Source organism: Nanorana parkeri, unplaced genomic scaffold, assembly GCF_000935625.1.
Source record: "Nanorana parkeri isolate BGI_ZX_2015 unplaced genomic scaffold, ASM93562v1 scaffold589, whole genome shotgun sequence".
Taxonomy (NCBI): domain Eukaryota; kingdom Metazoa; phylum Chordata; class Amphibia; order Anura; family Dicroglossidae; genus Nanorana; species Nanorana parkeri.
This window is the reverse complement of record NW_017306857.1, coordinates 230,373-254,063: the sequence shown is the minus strand read 5'-3', so window position 1 is coordinate 254,063 and position 23,691 is coordinate 230,373. Positions and strand designations below refer to the sequence as shown.

Sequence of the window (23,691 nt, the reverse complement as noted above, 5' to 3'; positions counted from 1 at the left end):
ATAGGAATGTATTGTTTAGAAAAATATTATTCTAAACAATTCCTAATTTCTCCTAAAGGCCCCTGCTGGGTGGTCTGGGAAAAGACCAAGAGACATAACACTGATATATGGGGTGCAAGACAAAGAAGCTGAAAAACAACCCCAGAGGTCAAGGTTAGTTCTTCTGTGTTCCCTGGAATAACACAAATGCAGCAGATTCTCAGCTCCTATTCTGACCAGAGACGGGATACTTTTATTGGCAGTGAACTGGTGGAAGTTCTGATTACTGCACAGAAAGAAAATTCTGTCTTCTTACAATATGTAACTGTGACATTGGTTTAAAAGTGCACTTTGTACTGGGTAGTGGTTATCCACTACCTGCCCCTCAGTCAGCACTGGAGGATCGGAGCGGGGAGGGTGGAATCCAGTCCCTCCCCTGTCACGGCTCTCTGCGGTGACAGGATCGAGAAGTGAGCGAGCTCCGGTATGTGTTCGCTCACTTCCCGATCTACTGAGCCGATCTGCGACAGTTTCATTCTCACAGGTCGGCTCAGATTATGAGGCTGAGTGAAAAGCACTCACCTCATAATTCTCCTTTAAGTATACTATGATTCTGGAAGATTCATTTGTTCTATCATCTTGTGGAAGAATATGCTCACTCTAGTGGTGGTGTGATGAGTTCACACACAGAACTGAAGAGCTAAGGGCTCTGTTGGCATCATATTGACACTATTGACTCCGCTTAAGCTGTGGGTAGCCTGTGTTCAATGTATGCACATCCTATACTTCTTTATACAGTTATTCTGTATTCTGTAATACTTTTGCTAGGTATACACAATAAATGTAAGTATGTTCGTTAAATGCAGACACGTGAATATGCAGGTTCCCCCGGGCTCTCTGCAGACTGTATTGTACATTTACAATATGTAGACTGCCCCCTGAAAAACAAGAAAACATCACTCAACAGACAATAAACAGGGACAATAGGTAGGGGGAGAGCTCTGTTCTTTCCAATAAAGGACACATGGTTGGCCAATAAAAGGGCAAGCACAAGGTTTTAAAGGAACATTAAAAGATACATCTTCACATTGTGCATGTATATTTAATCATAACAGGTCAAACACTGAATTTTCAGAGGCACCTGTTCATGTTTTACAGATTTTATTTCTTCTGTAATTACACAATGCACACAGTGTATTTTGTTTTTAAGGTTTTTTTTAGTTTCCTGATTGGCCGGAAGGTATGTTACACTCTGACTATACAGTCTCCTTTAGATTTACTAAAACTGTGTAATATGAAGACCTACCCAACCTATTACTAACTTAACTTTTACCCAAGCTGGCACTGCGGGCTGAGGGCTAGTTCACACCAAGTGCGGAGCAGATGCAGAACAGAGCAGTTACAGAATGCATCAAAACTGCGCCCAATGTATTCCAATGGTATTTTGGGCTCTAGTTCACACCAGAGCGTTCAGTTCCAGAGCATGTGGAAAAAACTGCAGCATGCCTTATTTTTTCTGCTCTGTAACGCACAAAAACGCATGCAAACGCACAAAAATTGCATGCAAATGCTCTGGAATGCACTGAAAGCCCATTTTAGGCTAAACAAAAAGGCCCGTAACGCGGCAAAAACACTGCAAAACACACTGCACTGCTTGTGCAGAAACTCATGCAGATCTGGTCCGCATTTGGTGTGAACAAGCTCTGAACAAAAAAAAAATAACATTCCTCCGTCCAAGTTAAACAGCATGAATGGACAGAGCTCTTGCTGGGCTACTGTACCCAAACTGTGGTGGAAGTTGTTTGTCTGCTGACAGTGTTCGCCCGAAAATGTTCCGACTGGCTCCTTTGATTCTCTGATCAAAGGATGCCGGACGGAAGGGTGCTGACAAAGCCACCCAGTGATCGAAATTCGCACAGTGTATGGCCAGCTTTAGATTGAAAAGTGTAAAGGTTGGCTATCTTTGCTCTCTGTTTGCTGTTGGGAAGGTTTCCCTTCTTTACCTGCCTTGGATACACAAAAGAAAAAAGGAGGAAATCTCCCTAAAGTGAGAGGATTGACCATCTTGGACAGTTGTCACTGGACCATCTGTGGATGATTTATCCTCACCTCTTGCTATGGTGATAAGTCTAACATTTGGGTTTTGCCCTTCATTTCTGTTTCACTGACAATTGTCGCCAGGCCAAAAAAAAGAGAAGAATCTCTCTAGCTGGGACACAAACAGCACTAAAAACCTGACACAGGGTCACTGCATCCTAAACTAAAAAAAAAGCATCCCTGATCCCTGAATTTTAAGGAAAATGTGCAATAACAAGGTGTTTGCACATTCCTTTTCTTGTGTGTTACTGTATGAGGCATCTTCCACAAAGTGACTGCACCTGACTCATCCGTGGACAACATTTAACCAAGTTTCATTGTGAATCATATCATATAAAAATGTATGGTTCAGAAGACAGACCATAATACCTCTACTAGATTTTTGGGGAGGACACACAGGACATGGACAGCAAAGTTTCTTTGAGGAACATCTCCAAAGGATCTTATTTCAGAATCTCAAAACCTTATATTGGTTTGAAAGCAAGCAAACAGAGCACAACATCCATTCAAATATTGTGTATTGCTCCGTCCTCCGCCCTCCCCCGCCGCCGGTTCCTTCACTTCTTCTCGGATCCCCGCTGGGGAGAGCAGCGGGGATCCAGAGAAGCGGCGGGAGGAGAGGACATGGCGATCTACCAGTGATCTCTACGCGATCGACTGGTTGATTGCGATCGACCTTGTGGGCACCACTGGTGTATTGATATTATGTAGCCTTTGATTCAGGCAGCAGGCAGCGCTCTAGTCCCCTTTTTAAATGTGCAATCTCTCTATCTCTCTCTCTCTCTCTCTATCTCTCTATATATATAGAGAGAGAGAGAGATATAGTGGCTAGATTATTCTCTCTCTCTCTCTATATATATATATATATAGAGAGAGAGAGAGAGAGAGAGATATAGTGGCTAGATTATTATGACCACCTGACGTTTGTAGGCAAATTGGCTATAATTAGCTATAATTTCACGCTGAAGTTTCTAGAGGGCCAGACCATTATAAATAGGGAAGCAGGTTGTTTACCATAACAGTAGAAGTGATTTTGTTTCTGAAGATATGGGTAAACAACGCTATTTAACAGCCTTTGAACGTGGGATGATTGTTGGCGCTCGGAGCCATGGAGCGAGTATCAGCAAAACAGCAGAATTTGTTAAATGTTCAAGAGGGGCTCATTGTTAAAGTGTTTAAAGACTGGACTGTCAGCCGAAAATCTGGGTCTGAGCGTGCGAATTGTGGCCGTCAGCGACTAGTCAATGTTAGGGCAGAACGGAGAGTGGCAAGACTGGTACAAGACAACAGAAGGGCAACAGTGCAGTGTCAGATTCCTCGCATCACCTTTCAACATCTCGTGGAGTCACGAGGCGGCCCAACGAAGTCATCTCGTGGAGTCATCTCGTGGCCCAATGAAGTACTGATGGGGTGGTCATAATAATCTGGCCATTCAGTGTATATATACAGTATATTTACAGATTAAGTTATCCTCCTATATAGCATACCTGCCAACATTCTGAGAGGGGGAAAGAAGGACACCTGTCAGCACAAACGATGTAGGCAAAGGTCACACATATATATTCTTAATGGTCTGCATAATTGGGGTGTGATAGGGGTGTGTCTATTGCCTAAACACATTGTGGTGGAAGGTGCCTTTCTTTCTCATCTCAGAACATTGGGAGGTATGATATAGACCAAAAAGAGAGACAACTGGAAGGAAAGAGAAAACAGGTACATGAATTTGGCACAAGCACCACTATTTGTGGTGTTGAGGCACACTGAGACCGGAGTGTCCATACTGGACACTGTATCCTAAGTGCAGCTCAGTAACACTAAGAAGGGTGAAATCACAGGCTCAGTGTTACTGAGCTCTCTGCTTGACCACTGCACCTGTCACACAGGCAGGTGCAGCGGCTGAGGACTCATGCTGTGGGTGAGTGGAACCTGATGGGGAACTATGAGAGACTAGTTCCCCATCGGGTCTTCCGCCCTTGTGCTTGACAGTAGGCAGTGTGTGGATTCCACAGCCAATAGACAGCCTGCAATTCCATATTGGCTATGGAATTCACCTACTGCCTGCTGTCAATCAGTAGCAGAGGGGACGTGATGGGAAACTAGTCCCTTAGCGTCCCCATCAGGCTACAACCACTGTTAGCTTATCAGCTTTGTAGCAAAAGCTCTACCAAAGAGCAGACACCACACAAGTCTGCTATTATCACTATTAGCAAGTAAACTTTCTTCTGTGCCCATTCCTCATTTAGTTCCGCTTTGCTAAATGTACCTCACTTCATGGCTAGGTCCGGACAACTGCCATTCCCCTGCACAATGAAGATGTCCTTACTGCCTACTGAGGCAGTTTCATTATAAAGAACACCAGCAGTTGGCTAAGCTTAGCCCAGATGTCAGGGACAGTCAGATCCCAGTAGCACAGTGAAACAAAATCAGAGAGTGGCACAGACAAGTCTTTTCAGACTTATGATAGTAAAAGCAGACATCTTGTGTTGTCTCCTCTTAGGCATCATTTTAACTTCTACATGTCTAAAATAGGATAGAGGTTCACTTTAAAGCCACTCCATGAAAAATCTGAAGCCTGAAAATAATTGCTCACCTTAAAGTAAAGAATTAATACTTACCTGTCCCACTGCCTACTCCACTGACCTTTGATCTCTTAAAGAACTACAGAGGCTGCCGAGCCTTCAGCATTCAACACATGTCGGATATCTAGTCTCCCACTGAGCACTGTGGTTCAATCCGCTGGCCCCCGTATCACTACTATGGTGTGTAATGGCATGAGAGATAATAGATGGAACCACAGCACATAAAGGGGGGCCAGGCATCCAACACATCTGGAAGTGGAAGATGCTGAATGTTCTTCAACACGTTTAGCTCTGGGTGGCAGGATAGGTACATATTAACTAATTTCTTTACATGCAGACCTTTTCAATATTTTATTAAAGTGACAGGGTTGTTTTACAACTCCATGCAATAATGTAGTCAAGCTAGATCAAGTCATTGTAGAGTAAGCCATTGGCCAGGAGTTGCAGAAGAAGTATTACTTGGTACATTTGATGATTGCAATAGAGTCTTTCGTTTTGTTTTCATGTGAGTGTGCTTTAAAAATTGCTGACCCAGCAACTGTAATGGAATGTATCCTCACAATAGAGGCTGAATGTCAATCCCGAGAACAGGTCTGAGAACAACAGCTACAGATCAAATGATAACCTTATCTTAACTCATTTGCCAGGTATGGAAGCCAATAGTGTCATGTCTGTTATCTAAATAATAATCCTTTTCCCTTCTTTAACAACACGGCTTCTAAAAAGGTCCTCAGGCCTTTTTTTTCAAAATGTTAGGTACTTTTTTCTTTATTTAGTAAAAAATAAACCCCCCGTGGTGATGAAATACCACCAAAAAAGCTCTATCTGTGCCCAAAAAGTTATATCAAATTAATTTCAGTACAGCGTTGCATGACGGAATAAATGTCAGTCAAAGTACCGCAGCGCTGAATACTGAAAAATGGCTTGGGCAGGAAGGGGGTGTAACACCCCGGAGACTTCAAGTATTTAAGCTTCTCACTTTTATTTTTATGGCTGCTACATAGACTTTAGCAAAGGCTTAGAAATCTGCCATGCCAACCTCTTGGACCAAGGCCTTTTTTTCATTTTATGCTTATGTATTATAATCCCCATTTTAGGCCAGAAACTTACTTGAAACCTCCAAACATATACATTTTTATATTTCATGACATTAGCGCAACTTATTATCAAACTCAAAAGTTTCGTGAAAAATGCACTTAAGTTAATTTCAATGCCCCAAAACACAATATACATTATAAAAGATGTGGTTACATCGAATAAATTGTGTGCGTCCATGAAACTGCAACAAAATTCAGTACCCCGAAAAGTCATAGACAACGCTTTAAAAGCCCCTACAGGTCATCAGTTTAGAGATACGCGTACATGTTGCCCCTAGAATTATTTCTCTCACTCTGGCATGCGCTGCAATACCCAACATGTGCAGCGCAATTGTTGTTTTCATATGTAGGCGCACCCGACACATGTTTATGTGAAGATATACGTGCTCGCGGGTGGCAGGGGACCCCTAGTATTACCTTTGCACTTTAAATAAGCTATTGAAGTGCAGATCCCACTTTAATAGCTTATTGCTGGGCTTTAGGAGCCAAGCAATGTCAGCTATGGGACCTGAAGTGATGTAATCAGCGTCACTCCCGGTCCCATAGTGCGGGAGGAGATCGGTGCAGGAGGTGCAGCGGGGCCCGGACCAAAAAACGCCAGAGTCGCTTTTACAGTAAAGCCGGTTGCTGCCTCTACAAATATGAACAGGATCTGTTTAACCCCTTGAGGACCCATGATGGACTTATCCTGTCATGGGTCATGAAGGGGTTAAGCAGATGGTCTCTTGGTATCTGGTGAATCACAAGCTTTCAGCAATTTTGTATTATTCCATGACGAAATTCTGCAAGGACTGGATGCCCTGGATCTCTAATTAAATGTCCCCTGATTTTGACGTCCCTGCTTACTTCCCTTGTTCTTGTTTTTCCTTTTCTTTCCTCTCTTCTGTTTAGAGGCGTCCCCAATCATGTGTGTGACGTCATCACCCACTTAACTGCCAGCGGCATTCATCCGGTGGGATAAGGTATGCCACCGGGGTCTCTCCTCTCTCGTAAAGCTGTTGGGCACACGGTTCTTGACCAAGTGCTCTGCTTTTCAGAGGGGGTAACACCAAAATGACTAACCCTCTCTGATGGTGTCCCCAGTGTAGGCCGCATCCCTTTCCCCTGAACCCCAGTTGTGATGCCACTGATTCTGCTCCTATTCTTATTACCTCTTTTTCTAATTTTACTATATTTGCCTGTTTGCCTTATTGGGACACTATGGTCCTTGGTCACACTTGTGGGTCCAGTGGTGATTGCTGGATTCATAAGATTACTATTGCACTATATACTGGACCTAATATGTACTGGTCTACTTGAATTGTGTCCTATTCTTGCACTGACTTTTATGATGTACCTTTTGTTACATTTTAAAACTTTAATAAGAAATATTGAAACAAAATGAAGGGGTGATGGAACATGCAATGCAGTGTGGGAACACCCAAACAGGAAATTATGGCATAGAGATCTTGATCTTATAGTATCAAAGGCAGCCCACCAGGCTCCATTTATAATTAAACTATAACTTATTAGTGGTGAATTTGTTTTAGACTCATCAGCTCTTCTGTCAGTATAGGTTGCATGTAGTAGTCTGATGATGAATTATGTATTTAACCAATGGGAAAATAAATAAGACAAAGCTGAACTGTTCATTTTATGAGGCATACTCGACATTGAAAAAACAAAATGCCATAAATAGTTGTATCTTGTTCTATAAGGTATATCCCCATAGACCTTTGTCACTTTTAAACAACAGAACCTTTTTAAACCTGTGCTTATCATCAGCACTGCACTATATCATGCCAAAGGTGAGCCTTTCAAAGGCTATTTGTCTTATACACGATCACTGTTGATTTAATAACAATGAAAATTGCTTCTCCGGCAAACGCTAATATTAGCAGAAGGTTTAGCACCTTTTATCATTTCCCAAATGACTTTTAAATTGAATTTCAATACAAAAAAAATCGGTTTAGATGAAGCCTATTGACTTTTCACAGCTCAGGAAAACATATTGCAGACCGAGCTGCATAGCTTTATGACAGTTAACATTTCTTAAATCAAATCAAACATTTTAGGTGCATCAAAACACACGATGTGCGGCATCTTTAGCGGCAGATCCGCGCGGCCGGGATAGTGCGACTGGTCGGGGCGACGTCCAGCGACGGTAGCGCGACCTTCACCATCGGACTCCATTGAAAAATAGCAAAATCGCGCAAAATCTGCCGAAAAAAGGGTCCTGCTGGAGCGAAAGCGACGAGCGAAAAGCGACGGGCGACATGGAGCTAAGACAGCTCCATTGAATAGCATTGGCCGGCGATATCGTGCGGCAAAATCGCGCGATAAGTGGGAATGGGGCCTTATAGTTGGGTTTCTGCAGAAATCCGACAACCCCCCCTCCTCACCCGCGCGCACTAAGTCAGACCGATAAAAAAGCTCATGCTCCCTGCTGAATGAAGAGATAAAGCTCTGACTCAGCAGGGAGTGTCAGACCTCTACAGAGAGCCCACAGCTTCCATGAGGATAGCAAATGGTTCTTCTCTGCAGCATGCTGACAGGGGACAGGCTTTTCTATTCTGGCTGGGCTGCCTTTCATGACTTTAAATAAAAGAACATGCAGATTTTTTTTCTGACACAATGTATGGTAGTGCATCACCACGTGTCGTAGTACATTGTGGCGAGTGCGGCAGAGCTGTGTTGTCTTAGTGTGTTGGGATTGCAAAATGAATGGCAGCAACAATTCTAACACATGTAACGTGCATTATCATAATCACTGCATTAACATGTGCATTACCGCAGTGCTCCACATCGCAAAAATGTGTTTCAGCCCTCGAAGAGACACTGTCATCAAAAAGGAGAAGAAAAAAACTGCTGTAGGTAGAAGTACCTTCCTGCTCCCTAATATCTTGCTTTTATGACTTAAAGTGACATTAAAGTCCCCTTCCCCCCCATGCTGCTTTAAGTACTAACCTTAAGTGATGCCTCCTGATCCGAAACATCTTTTTCTTTCCAGTAGTTTTCAGGAGTCCCTCCAGTGCTGGTGCCAGCCTCTGATCCAGCGCTGACTCCTCGTGTCCCACGGTGTCTGTCCAACGTGCACGCTCATGGCTGCGTGCATTGATTTATAGTGTGTCCCTCCTCTTCTCCCTACCAATGATCTCCACTGTGCATGCTCCCATAATCATCCTTCTTCACGGCCGCCCGAGAAGCCGATTTCTAAAACCGAGAGCGAGCAGCGGAGACAGAGGTAAGTATTTACCTATTTGGTAACTTTTTTTTTTTTGTATGTTTTTCCATATATCTACTGCTTTAATTCTTTAATTAAGACTTTAATTCTACTTAAATAGCAGGTTGTTCTGATAAAGCTTCCAATACTCCTCAGAGCCATCTACGGGTGCTAGTTTTATAAATATATACACATACAACTTGATTATACCTGATCAGGTGATAGCACTTTTCTTTAAAGCTGGACTCCAGGGTAAGACAGTCATGTGTCTTCTTATTGAGTCTTGGTGTGCTTTGTGTATTTCTTCCAGGTCTGTGCATACAGTATATCAGTTCAGATACCAGGTCTGTGCGATATCAGTTCAGATACCAGTGCCGATATTTGGCATTTTCACGAGAGCTACCAGGGTTGCAGCGGTTGCAGCTGGGACCTGGCTCTGGCGCTCAACCACTGTCCTGAAATCATTAGTCTATATTGTTTTAGAAAAACTGTCACATGGCAATAAACAAAAATGTATCAGTACAGTAATACCTTGGTTTACAAGTAACTTGGTTTGAGAGTGTTTTGCAAGACAAGCAAACATTTCTGAAAAATGTTGCCTTGATATACAAGCAATGTCTTGCAATAAGAGCAAATTTTGTATAAAAACACCACCCGAATAAGGCTGTGGCGATGAGTCTGTTTAAGGACAATGCAACGTCACATTGGATAGATTCCTTGTTAAGGTTTCACGAAATGAAAAAGATTCCATTGAGCCGAGAGATAGCAGTGATTCCGTTAGTGATAGTGAAAGTCGTCCTACACAATAATCCTCCTCTCTCTCGTCCCCCTCACACCAGCCACAAAGGTAACCGGAAATTGGTTTATTTTTCTTTATATTTTGTACAGTATTATATTACAGTACAGTATTATAATCATTTTTATATGAATATTTTTGGGTTGTGGAACGAATCATCTGAATTTCCATTATTTCCTATGGGGAAATTCGCTTTGATATACAAGCGCTTTGGATTACAAGCATGCTTCCGGAACGAATTATGCTCATAAACCAAGGTATTACTGTACTTGTATCTGTCAGTACTTGGGCAAGTATCAGTACTTGTACTTGAAAAAATGGTATCGGTGCATCCCTTTATATATGTTTATAAAAACAAAATCATACATTAAAACAGAGATGTACAAATCCCAGGAGCTCCGTGTGCTCCTTACAAATGACAGCTGCCCCCTAACTTTTGAATTTTTATCTAGTCTAGTCTTGGAGCTGGAAAAATATCTGTACTTGTACTTGTACTGAGTATGGTACTTGGTATCTGAACATCCCTACTGCAAAGACATTTGGTGCACGTAAAGTGAATTTAAATCCTTTGTGGCTATTTGAGGAATATATTTAAATGAAAAGTTTTGTGGTGGGTTTCCAATAAAAGCAACACTGTGAAAGAGCAACCACTTTCACCATTACATCATCATATGCTAAGGTTATGGCTCTCAACAAAGTTTGACATTTGAATGCCTTTGCTTCTATTTTTTTTTAATAATGTCCCTTAAAGCATTAGTCTACCCTTCCCACTGCACTGGGCGTGATAGGAGTCCTGATAATTGTATGAGGATATTTCAGATTTGGACAGATGAATTGCTTGGCCTTGTGTCCCTTATTCTAAACTCTTTCAGTGACCTTCTGAAGGCATTCCCCCTCACACCTCCTGTTCTCTGAGAGCCTGCCCTTCTGACCTGTTAGCAGGTCATGTTTTAAATGACAATGACAACTTAATTACAGTCTGATCCTATTATAGCCAGTCTGACCAGAACACAGGACAAACACAGGTGGAAGAACAAAGGCTAGATAAGTGAAAGGAGAAGGATCATTAAGTACACGTTCCACCCTCATGAAAGCAAAATGTAATACCTGTCTCTATGTTTACATGGTCCTTTGTTCTAGAATCCTGATAGGACAGCCATTGAAGAACCACAAGTCTCAGTATACTATACCGTATGTAAACCACATAAGGCAGAAATCTTATTAACCCTTGCAGTGGGGCTACCCCGCACTGCAAAGGTTAACTGCTTGCCTATGGTAAAAAAAAAAAAAAAAAAGTTATGCTCACCTGAACCTCTGAGCAGGCTTGCTCTTAGACCGGTCCCTTGAGCTTCTCTTCCCTCTCTGCAACAGCAGTCTAGGAATCCTCGAGTCATCACATCCAATACAGTGTATTAGAAACATATCCGCAGAAAATGGCACTTTTTGCATAATGCCGAAAGAGAGCCATGTTTCGGCCGATACAGCGGCGCATCCCTGGTTTCTTTCCTGCCCGCTGGGCGCTGTTCTTTGTTCCAGAGAGAAAAGAAAGTGACAGCCGGCCGAGCGCTGCAGGACGAGAGCGCTGTGAGCGGCCGGCGTCTCTCCTCCCACACCGCTCAGCCGCCTATCACAATCCGGCAGAGCGGTGTGTGGGCGGAGACAGCGCTATCACAGGAGGCTGGGCTTTCCTCTCTACACCGCTCGATCAGCCTAAAAAAATTAAAAAGTTTATAAAAAATAAAATATTTTAAAAAATTGAAAAAATAAAAATGAAAAACATTTTCGGTATCGGTTTCGGCCTGACATTTTTCTTTATTTCGGTTTTGTTTCAGTTTTAAAATTTCCATTTCGGTGCACCTCTAATCCTAATCCAAATACCAAAATGTAATATATTGCAGCTTATATCTGCATTAGTTTTCTTTTATCTTGCAAATACCACACTTCCTGTCCCTGGGTGGCTACACTTACTCCTCAATTATATCCACGGAGGGAACTATGGTTACCATGCGGGCTGGACTTCCAACATGTATGCCCTTCTTCATCTAACTTACACAGGAAGTGATTTACAGTGCTTTAATAATTTACACAAATAAAAATGTTTTATGTTATGTTGTTATTCTTTATATTATGTTATTTTTTATGTTATGTTGTTACTTTTTATGTTATGTTTTATGCTACCTTAAAGTGACATTAAAGTCAAAAGTCCCCCCCACAATGATAATGTAAGGACTTACCTTAAATGATGCCTCTTAATCTGATCATCTTCTTCTTTCCTGTAGTTTTTAGCTGCACCTCCAGCACTGGTCCGGGTCTCTAATCCAGCGCTGACTCCTCTGTCGTCCTCTTCTCTCATGTCCTACGGAGTCTGTGCGGGTGCACGCTGCTCCATAGACTTACCTTGCGTCTCTCCTCGTCTCCCGGCCAAACATCTGAACTGCGCATTCGCCCGCCCCAAGATGCTTTGCGGCCGCCCGAGACTCTTCAGATGTCCGGACAGGAGCGCGCAGCAAAGACACAAGGTAAGTTTAAACCTCTTTGAATTTTTTATTTTTTTTAAAGTTTTTGCATATATCTACTGCTTGCTAGCAGTAGTTATACTGTATGCAAAAAAAGTCAGGGTTTAATAACCCTCACTTAATGACAGGTATTTTTTGTACTTGCTGAAAATGTTCTTAGCCTGAAAATAAAATGAATGCAGCCACCAAGGACTGGTATGCTGCAAGCTGTGATTTTTTTTTTTGTTCTTGGGTTTAGTTATGCTTTAAAGCATTTCTCTACCTAAAAAACAGAACTATCATATATTGCAGATACCATCATTAGATGTGATGGCTGCATTAGATTTCTATTTTCTAGCATTTTCCCTAATTTTATTTTTACCTGGCGATCCTTCCAGTAACACACTTCCTGTCCTAGGGTTACAATACACATTCCCGGTACTGTATCTATGGAGGAGAAGTGTTGTCACCATAGGCTGTTCTGCTGATTTGGACTAAAATACAGACGATAATACAGAAAGGAAGTGAAGAGAAAATTCCCCAAAAGCACATACAGACAAAAAAACTTAATAAATCTGGCGGGGTTTAGGGCCAATTGTCAGTAGTTTGTACACTAAAAAGCTGCATTTTAGCGGACAGGCTACTGCGCCATGGCAGCTCTAGTTCCCTGCGGAGCGATAGGTGGAGGAAGGGACATGACTGATGCAGGTCAGACCTGAACAAGGAGGAGACAGGTGAGTATTGGATGGAAGGGTTTTTTTCTGTTGTGTTTGAAAAAGGGGGAGGGAGGGCCAGCTAGCGTAGGGATAGGTGGGTTTAGCTTGGGGGGGTGGAGTTAAGGGGAGCCATCTTACTGTACAGTCTGAGGTAAGGAACCATTTTAGGTGGGAGAGAAAAGGAGTCAGTCCCTCCCATTCTCCCCAATAGTATTTCAGCTTGTTATTTTTATGTTTCCTAAGGTTTAGTTTCTGCAAGTGTGGAGTTTGGGGAGGGGATACATTCTTCCTAGTTAGGGTTATAGGTATTCCTTTTCTACGTTAAAGGTGGAATTTGTGTTTAGGGAAATATAGCCGACTTGTTTTTCTTCTAGGTCGCTCGTCCATTGGGCAGATCGCTGGCGGTGCCATATATCGATGGCTCTCTGCAAAGTGAAAAGGGGCGGAGTAGTAGGGAAGTGCCAATGGTGGGGCCACTGGACTCTATAGCTTGGTAGCCAGTAAGAACCTGGGCAACTGTTGGTGGGCGTACCCACTCGGGCCAGAATATGGGTGGCCGGTGGCTGGTAGAGTAAACAATGGGTCACGGTACACCCCCCGTAAGCAGTGAGTGGTGTGTTTTGGCACTGGTCAGGAACTGAAGTATTTTTTCCTATTACATAGTATGTTCTATTATTATTGTAAATGCTTACATCGCTGTGGCCATTCAAACTTCCAATAAATGTTATTACATTAAGGTCTTTGAAATGACTGGTGTTTAGTGTGTAATTTAGATGGGAAGTGAGGGTTACTTGGTCTTGCAGTCAGTCATGCAGTGGAGTGTACAATGTGTACACCTCATTCAGGTCCCCACAGATCAGCGTGGCGTGCTGTGCTGCAGTGCAGCGACATGCTGTGGCATCCAGTGCTCTGCGATAAAATGCAGCATGTTTGCATTGTATCGCAGCACACCGGCCATCACACCCGCATCGAAAACAATTGTTTTCTATGCGTCCTTGCAGTGACCTGCATTGAACAACTGCAGTATGTGAGGACGGGCCCCTAAATTTTTCTCTACTTTATCAAAAACAATCCAACACTAAAAAGTCTTGGCTATAAATACACGTTAAATTACGCTATTTGTAAAAAAAAGTTGAATTTTTTTTTCTGTAAACATTGCAGATTAAAAAAATACTAATACATGTTGAAGCAGCACTGGAGGTTGAAAGCTTTCTTTTATGATTTGCCAGTGACATGTAAGCAGAGACAACAGTCAGTTTCTCAAGCAGCTTACTCTTGGATTTGAATGTCATTTTAATGTGTTACAATGTATTTCTAAGTTCATGGCTGCTTTAACTCAACCAGTGTGAACAAGCCCTCGAAGTGCACTAATCCTCTAAGGCCTCATTCACACAGCTTAGAGTCGGCCCGTACAGATCCGTGCGGCGTAACCGGCCGTTCCCGGGAAGGAGAGGTGTTGCGTGTGATTGTACGAAGCAGCCTGTTCTTCCCTATGGGAGGATGCGGCCATGCGCCGCCGTACGCTCACCCGAACTGCACATCCGTGCGTGTGTGGATGTCCGTGCTTGGACGTAGCAGGATCCATCCTGTCTGTGTATGAGTACGGACACCCGCACCCACACGGATGTGCAGCTCGGGTGAGCGTACAGCCGCATACTCCCATAGAGAAGAATGGGTTGCTGCGTACAATCACACGCGGCACCTGTGCTTGCCGGGAACGGCCCAATACGCCTGTGCACGCTGCCCGGATATGTACGGGCCGACTCTAAGGCCTCATGCACACCAGCCGGCTTTATTTAAAGAACTTCAGGCAAAACTTTTATTAACCCTTGCAGTGGAGCTATACCCATGCTGTAATGCTCATTAAATGATCATTTTTGTCTGGGTGCTAAAAAAAAAAAAAAAAGTTATATTCATCTGAACCTCGGAGCCGGCTTGTTCTTAGACCGGTCCTTCCAGCCTCTCTCCCCCTGCGTTGCAGCAGTCTAAGGTCCCATAAATCATCACGTTCTACACACAGTGTATGGACGTGAGGACGCCGAAAAACATTCCAATGCTGCAGTGTAGGAGGAACGAGACTTCAGAGACCAGAGAAGCAGGGAGCCGCCTCAGCGGTTCGGGTAAGTATAATTTTTTTTTTACCACCTAGACACAAACGAGCAGTTAACCCTTGCAGTGTGGGGGTAGCCCCACTACAAGGGCTAATAAAAGTTTTGCCCGGAGTTCTGTTTTAAGCACAAGAGAAGTTATCAGGTAAACAGGGGCGTCCCTACATGTCTCTACGCCTGAGGCCAGCAGGAGAGGGGGGTGGCTCATGATTCAGGTTGGGGGGAAGAGGATGAGCCAGGGGGTAAGTTACTCCTGATGCCCATTCTGGGGATGGGGGGTGACAACATCTTGTAGTGGACGTTCCGTGGGGGCGGTGCTTGAACGTTTTGTGGTGCACGGCGCTCCACCCAGCTCGTCTATGTCACAGGTTGCCAGGAGCTGGGTGGGACACCGCCAGAGTGTCTGGCCCAGTTCCTGGTAACCAGTGATGTCAGTGAGCTGGGCGGGATGCCATTCAGAGCGTTCCAGGTTGCTAAGAGCTCATAGCAATCTGGAACGCTCTGGTCGGAAAGGGGGCGACAGGTGACCCAATGAGATGCCACCTTAGGCAACCGGCTCAGGCTGCCCAATTATAGGGACGGCCCTGCAGGTAAGTCTACACAACTTTATGCTTCCCAGATCTCTTTTTCCTGTGTATAGTTGTTGCTGGGCTTAGTTGCATTTGCACAGGTTTATACGTGTTTACACGCGGTTATCTGCATAAAATCTGGCTACACCGACCTGGAAAATCCTAGTTTGGGTAAAGGCTTCTAGGCTGAATAAACCTAGACACTGCTGGACGTCTATATGTGCATTCAGTCATAGAAAAACATTACATGAGTTCAGGTGCATTTAGAAATAAGCTTGAAACGCACCTGAACTCCTGAAAGTTTTATTTTTTTGCAATGTAGTGTACATGAGGCATTACCCTGCATTTGCAAATGACACGCACTCTGCTGAACTGCAGACTTGCGGCACATTGATAACTGATAAAGTGCTCTGCAGTTTTGTATTCAAATTATTAGTTCAATATGCATCATGTTTGAAAAAGTGTATGATACTGGGGGTTAGTACAACATGCAGCGCTACATGCATTAATATGTTAAAGACCCCCCCACACTTCGCACCCGACACTTATTCTTCTCAGTATGGTTCATGCACAGTTATATCACAGGCAGGAAAACTCTGGCCCTCCAGCTGTGGTGAAACTACAAATCCCGTCATGCATCTGCCCCTGGGAGTCATGCCTGTGGCTGTCAGAGTCTTGCAATGCCTAATGGGATTTGTAGTTGCATGACAACTGGGGACAGAGTTTGCCTACCTGTGGTCTATACTCTCTAGGATAATCAATGGCTGATTAAGTTTGAGGTCTGTAGCAGGTAATATATCCTCAGGCTAGCCATACATACTTCCAAGTTCAGCCAATTTCTGCTGAATTTTGAAATGTCGGTGGGCTTGTCCGCATCACCCAACTCAGCAAACTTGAACTGAGAAATTGAAAAAGCAGGTTTTAAAATTGTTGACTGAACAATGACTGAATCTTATAACAATGCTGTCCCTGTTCGGGTATTCAGACAGTCACAGGTGCCGACTCTCTGAATACAACAGCTGGCAGGGGAGATTCCTCCATCCAAGCTATGAAGGGTGCAGTAGGAGGAGATGGGTGATTTAATATTAAATGAGGCATGCCAGGTGAATGGGGACTATATGAGGGTGTGTTTGTTCCCAATTATCTTTGCACCCATTCTGCACATTTGAAAACCTGGTTGCAGCAGCTTTCAGGACTCCTGACCTGAGCTTCCATCTCCACAGTGCTTAGAAGTTTACGCCAGATCTATATGGTCCCAAAATTTGAGTAGACAGTTGGAGGAGCAGCCTAACTGGACTGGAAATTTCAAGTGTCACAACAGATACATAGAACTGTGATTTACACCATACCAACCCTCACCAGTACTAAAATGGTGTTATCCAGTAAATGGTCAACTGTATTAGTAAGTTATAAGGAAAATGACCCAGAGCTGTTATCATTAAGGTTTACTATGGATTTTGTTATCATTTTGTTACTATTGCCTATATTTATATAGCACTGGCATATCACCCAGAGTACACAGAACAATCATGGCAGTCCCACACCCAGTGCAGCAAAGTGTCTAGGGCTAAACTACATGCTTGATTTTAATCTCATGCTATTTAGCAATGTAGCCTGTTGCTGGCAATCAGCTCATTAAGAACACATCATTGTACAGCAGGCAAACTGCCAAAAAGTGGCTAAAGTTCTAAGTGGCCTGAGAATAAAAAAATGACTGTATCATTTAGCCCTAACATCCCCACTAGCGTCACATAAACCCACTCTAGTTAGCTTTTAAGAAATCAGTTTAGAGTTACTGTTCTTGAAGAGCCATTCAACCCAAAATTGATATTTCCATTCATGGTAAATGGAGGAGATTTAAACCAACTCTATCCATGATCCATTGGACTTTGTTGGTAGGATCTCTGCTCTTGAGTTCCTGGGTCTGTACACCTGCTGTGACTATTATGCGACTTCCCACTCTCCCTGTTTGATATTTTATTAATTTTATATGATGGAAAAAGCAACAGGAGGCGCAGGAACATGCAAAATGTATCAGGAACATCTACACCTCCCACATGGATAGGAATATAGAAGAATTATGGCACAGAGATCTTAAGGTCCATAATTCCAAAACATCAGTGGCTCTCTATGCCTAATCTCCATTAAACAGGTACTGTAACTTGACCATGGATAATAAGTTGTGATATCATGCACCTCAATGAGCCACATGCTATTTACTTATAAAAGACTTCTTTGGAGAAGGTAAACACCTTGCAACTTCCATATCCAAAGTCTTTTCTGCCTTTTATATTTAAAACTTATAAAAAGTCAGGGGCTGACAAAGCCAACCAGGCTCTAACTATTACAAAAATATCACCCTTTTGTGGAAAGACCCTTTAATTCTATATACAAAAATACTCTTTTTGCTCATCTCTTCTGTGGATAACTTAAAACAGAGGTGGAGAAATTCATATAATATCCAGGAGCCAGTCTATCCAATTCAGAAGACAGTAGGATTCGTTTTAAGGGCCAGCTCTATTGACAACAACTAGAGTAAACCTCAAAAGTTGGGCACCAAATGTAATTTTTAGTCTCAATCATTTTTATTGGAAATGTAAAAAGTCAGAATACAAGTACAGCACGTGGGCTTCAGAAATATGCATAAAAATGCAATACAATTTGAAACAGAACAGACACTGCTTTCAAAGGGACCTCCAAAGGGCCTCCATATGCAGGAATCATTATCAGGCATGGAGGACATTGGAGTGGACACTGCCCACGAGCCCGCTCATAAATATACATATACCGAGCCAAACAGTGATAAATTACCCAAAAGTGGGAAGACAAAATGAACAAAGAAAGGAACAAGAAAAGAAAGAAAAGGCCAAAAAGAGAAAGTACAGAGAAAGGTAGAAAGGGAACGCAGGGGGTGAGTAGGTCCCAAAGGAACATCAAAAGAGAGAAGGGGAGGGAGGAGAAAAGGGGAGGGAGGAGAAAAGGGGAAGAGAACCCAGGGTATCCAGACCATGGCATCCCACTAACAAGCTTGTGCACAGGTTGATCATTACATTTGTCCCAAGGACAAATAATTTGTTATTGCCAACTGTCATTTTTAAGGAGCATTGGCTACCTGGCTACTGGGATTTGGCCACCCCTGACTTAAAGCCACTCTCTACTTTGATTAAGTGTTGTAGATTATCTTTTTAAAAAGGGGGAACCCACCACACATGTAAATACATTTCATTTCGTCAATTGTCATTGCACTGTTTCCAAAAGTAAAATTGCATACATGTTCTGGATCCTAACTTTCATGTTAAGGAATGGATCCCTGTATTTATTTCCCATAGAATGTCTAACAAAGCTTAATTAGCTCTTTTGTTGTCTTGTCTAACACGTAGGATGATATCGGGAAAAATGAGTAATCCCATAGATACAGTACGTCTGCATTTTATTCGGATACTGTATGTGCCATGTAACCAGTAGATCTGTTACAGATCCCTATGCCACAGCCATGTCAAGTATCTCACGTATACTCTAAAACCAAACTGCAATTCTGTTGACAATGATTAGGTGTTCGGAAAACAAGTTGTTCATAGAATGTCACCAGAATGGCGCTCGTTCAGTATCTTCTATATATCTTTTTCTGCCTGAAGCTCTTTTTGCAAGAAATTGTGTGAGCTGCAAAACTCTACATACCAACTGTGCTTTTGTGTCAATCCAAAAAAACACTTCTCCTCCAATATTCTCTATACTATTTCTGTGTTAGATATTTGAGGTAACTTTATGTTCTTCACTCTACAACCCAAATGTAGATATCTCAGACGGTATGATATTTATCTGCCAGATGACTAACCGCACTGCTGCTGTCCTGCAGGACATTCAGGCTATACAACAGTGCCCATTGACCAATTGCAGTTCCCTAATTAAAGTGACAATAAACTCAGGAGTTAAATCTTAAAAATGCATTCAATACCTTATCTATTAACAATAATGTAACTTATTTGTGTATCACTCAGCTGTAGATCCTCAAATCCTCTCTGAATTGGTGCTGACACTGTCCTTCCTTCTGGCGGGTGGCTACTTTTGTTCCCCATGGTCCCTGTGTGTGTTGTAAAGTAGCCATTGCACCAGGCTCACTCCTCTGATGGACTATAATCTCATGTTTAGTTTACTAATCTGTATGGGGATTGTAGTCCGTCATGAGAGTGAGCTTGAAGCGGTGGCTACTTTACAACACACACAGGGACCATGGGGAACAAAAGTAGCCACCCTCTGTAAGGAAGGACAGTGTCAGGACCAATTCAGAGATGATTTGAGCATCTAAAGCCGAGTGATACACAAATAAGTTACATTATTGTTAATAGATAAAGGTATTGAATGCATTTTTAAGATTTAACTCCTGAGTTTATTGTCACTTTAATTAGGGAACTGCAATTGGTCAATGGGCACTGTTGCATAGCCTGAATGTTCTGCAGGACAGCAGCAGTGATACACAAATAATGTACATTTTTGTTAATAGTTAAGGTACCTGAATGCATTTTTAAGATGTAACTCCTGAGTTCAGTGTCATTTTAACTTGCTTGATATGTAGATACCTGCAATTAACCAGTAAACACTACCTGCACATTACAATGCACTAAAATAAAATGCTTAGTGTATAACACAATGATATTGTAACAATTTACTTGTCAAAGTTGCCCAATCATTTTTCCTAGCAGGTGATTAACCCCTTCAATGCCAACCACCTAAATATGTACTTGCCCATACCTTTGCCCAAGTAACAGGGCCTTGGTCCATCATGGTGTCCTGAATCTCCTCTGCGGGGTGTCTGGGGCGTGAGAAGTCCTGGAGGTAACAACCAAAATTGTATCAGACAGAGAATGGAAACTGTATCATCCCATGTCGTCACTGGACCTGTTGATGTACCTCCGCCCTGCAGATTGTTAACCCTTCCAATGATCAGCTCTGCAAACAGAGAGGGTGGCAATAAGCTGTGCCAGCTTGCTTGCATGTAAATGAGCCTAAAGTGTTAAGGTGACATAGGAGGAGTGAAACATGAAAGACCTGCAGTTTTAAAAAGAAAAATTGAATTTAGCTGGAGAAAGTAAAACTCTCTCTAATGTGACAAGCAAAAGTGAAGCGTTTATTTTTTATAGGTGGATTGTCACTGTCCTGCATAATTTTCTAAGGAATGTCACTGACATGCTGTGTACACCTGTGACATGTAATCATATGATACATCTTCTGCCTTCACATGTAAGCTGACTTGTTTGCTAAAATGAGTGATTTATAAAAGCAAATTTAAAACAATTCATCTAATAGCCTAAAGCTGGTCATACACTGTTAGAATTTCAGCAATGTGGGTGGCCTGCCGGCACCACCGCACTCCACAAACTTTGATTTAAAATGGAAGGAACCTGACTGTGATGCAGCCAGACATTTCAGGGATTCTGACAGCCATGAATGGCAGAATGAATGGCAACACAACGCACCTAGCAAGCTCTCCATTGCATTGTGCCACAGCATCCCCTAAACCAGTGTTGGGCAAACTCACGCACTCCAGCTGTTGTGGAACTACAATTTAACTTGCAATGACATTGAGTCATTGCAAGAGTCTCACAGCCACATGCATGACTCCCAAAGACAGATGCATCTTGGGATTTGTAGTTTCACAACAACTGGAGGGCCAGAGTTTGCCCAGCCCTGCCCTGAATGCACGAACGATATGGCGTAAATGGGCCCTAAATTGTAAACATCCTCCAACATCCTATATTCATAACAGCCGTGGTAAGTGTTCTAGAAATGTTTACAAATGATCTGTAGGGAATTATTGTAAACAAGTTCCGCAGCTACTGGAGCTAAAATCATGGCAGCTCCCAATTGATCACACCCATGTCAATCATGGTGGGCGCAAAAAGGACAAGTCCACTCTGAAGATAAAAAAGATAACCAATAAGCCTCTCTCAATCAGTCTAAGTGGCGTTTAACTGTCAAACGTTCAACGGGCAGTAGATGCTCTGGTATTTGACTGTTGGGTGACAGGGGACCAGGGTTACCACTAGACATGGGAAGGGATTCCTTATTTTTATGTTATTTCAGGTAATTATTTAGCATTAAACATTTACATATTGCACATTCAGTCCCTGCCCGCAAGGTGTTTACAATCTAAGGTCCCTATCTCACATGTGTAAATATATAATAGAGCCAATTTGCCTTCCAGGATGTCTTTGGAGTGGGCGAGGAAACCCAAGCATGCACAGGGAAAAATCCTTGCAAACAGAGACTGGATTCGAAACAGGGACCCCCCAGTCCTGCAAGGCAGAAACGCAAACCAATAAGCCACTGTGCTGCCCTAATTTGGAGAGAAGTCAAGGCTTTCTGTACAATGTGGGCATAGAGCCCAGGTAGCTTCACAGAGACACAGGGATAGATCTAAAGATTAACACAAGTACCTGCAGGCACCTTGTCTGCTTTGGCACTTTATTATTTTTTAAATTTGTATTTCTATAATAATTTTCTCCCAGGGGACTTAAAGGGCTTAGGAGGTGAGGCAGCCATCTTGGGTGTGCTCAGTTGAGCCAAATAACTTACCAGCATGTCTTTAACGTGTAGGAGGAAACCAAAGTACCTAGAGAACATCCCCTCAATCACAGGAAGACCATGCAAACTCCAAGCAGATAGCTTCCTAGTTGGGCTACATCAGGTTCACCTTAAAGGAGAACTATGACATGAGTGATTTCCACTCACCTCATAGTTCTAGCCGACTTGTGACAATGAGACTGTCACAGGTCGGCTCAGTAGATCGGGAGGTGAGCGAACACATACCAGGTTCGCTCACCTTCCGATCTCTCTGCCGTGCTCTCTGCCGTGACAGGGGGAGGGGCTGGATTCCCCTCTCTGATCTGCCAGCGCTGACGGGCGGAACGGACGGGGCGGGTACAGCTGGCTCTGCCTCTAAATAGGCAGAGCCAGCTGTCACTCACGCAGCTGGGCGGATCCCGTCATCTACGTAGGGATCCGCTCCGGCTGCGGCGTCTCAGTATACCGCGAGCTCTAGCTCGCGGTATACTGAGCTTAGGGTAACGGGAGGACGCTAGTTTGTGTCCTCCCGTTACCCTAAGGGGAACTATGGGGAAAAACACTGACCCCATAGTTCTCCTTTAAGGTTAGGTTTAAACCATGTCAAGGCAAAATGTTGAAAAAATAAGCCATTTTTTTTGCTCAAGTCCGATTGCAAAAATTAGACTTGGGAAAAAAATTAAGAACCCCTCCCTATAGACATTGCCATCTCTACAATTAAGCCCAAATGGGTGAATTGTCATAATGTTATGGCTAATTGGTGTATATGTGGACTGCTACTGCTAGCCTGCTCTGGAAATTGCTAAATGCCTTGTGTGATGATTGTAAGGTCTGACAAACCACAAAATATATGAAAAGCATGGGAGAGTATTGATAAACCCTTAAGCCCAATCGGGTGAAAAAGCATTAGAGGCGTGCGGCTGCATGATCGGGAGGATTGGTGCAACTGAGTTGAGAATCTACTAACAAACACAACATTTGGTGGATCGATGGAATGCGGTACTTTCTTTTTGCTTCATATTAGGTCAATGTCATTAACAAAATATGGTCATGTGGCCACATAAGGTCAATGATGTCCCCTGCCCCTTTGTTTACATGCAGCTGCAGAGCAGGGAATGCCCTGGCCGCAGCTGATTTGGTCCACACCGAAAGCTTCCTTCTTTGTAGACAAACTCAGGGTTGGATTGACCAAGCTCATTCCTACATGTTAGCATAGATTTTAAACAATTTCATTGCTGACTGATTTTTAAAGATACAGGTTCCAGGGGTGTCATCCCAAATGGTAGGAATGTAAACATAGCCTCCCATTATTCTATATTCATTCAATGGTCCACTTTGTTTCCTTGTACTGCCCTTTGTTACATTTAGGGCCTATTCACACCAACAGTCACACTACAACGCACAGCTGTTTGTGTTTGCAGTGATCCCAACCTGAAAAAAGCAATTTCAGGGAGGTGCCCTTCTCATTTCAGGGAGGTGCCCTCTGCAACCC

At 43.0% G+C, this 23,691-nt stretch overlaps 1 protein-coding gene across 1 annotated transcript in view; it reads right to left on the bottom strand.

The window, feature by feature from the left end:
- PKP3 (plakophilin 3) overlaps positions 1–20,544 on the bottom strand; it is a 90,191-nt gene extending 69,647 nt beyond the window's left edge. The window contains exon 1 of the mRNA XM_018562669.1: positions 20,388–20,544. Coding sequence (XP_018418171.1) covers positions 20,388–20,420 — 33 coding nt within the window. The 5' untranslated portion in view covers positions 20,421–20,544. The remainder of the gene's footprint in view (positions 1–20,387) is intronic.
- Positions 20,545–23,691: the final 3,147 nt, after the last annotated feature.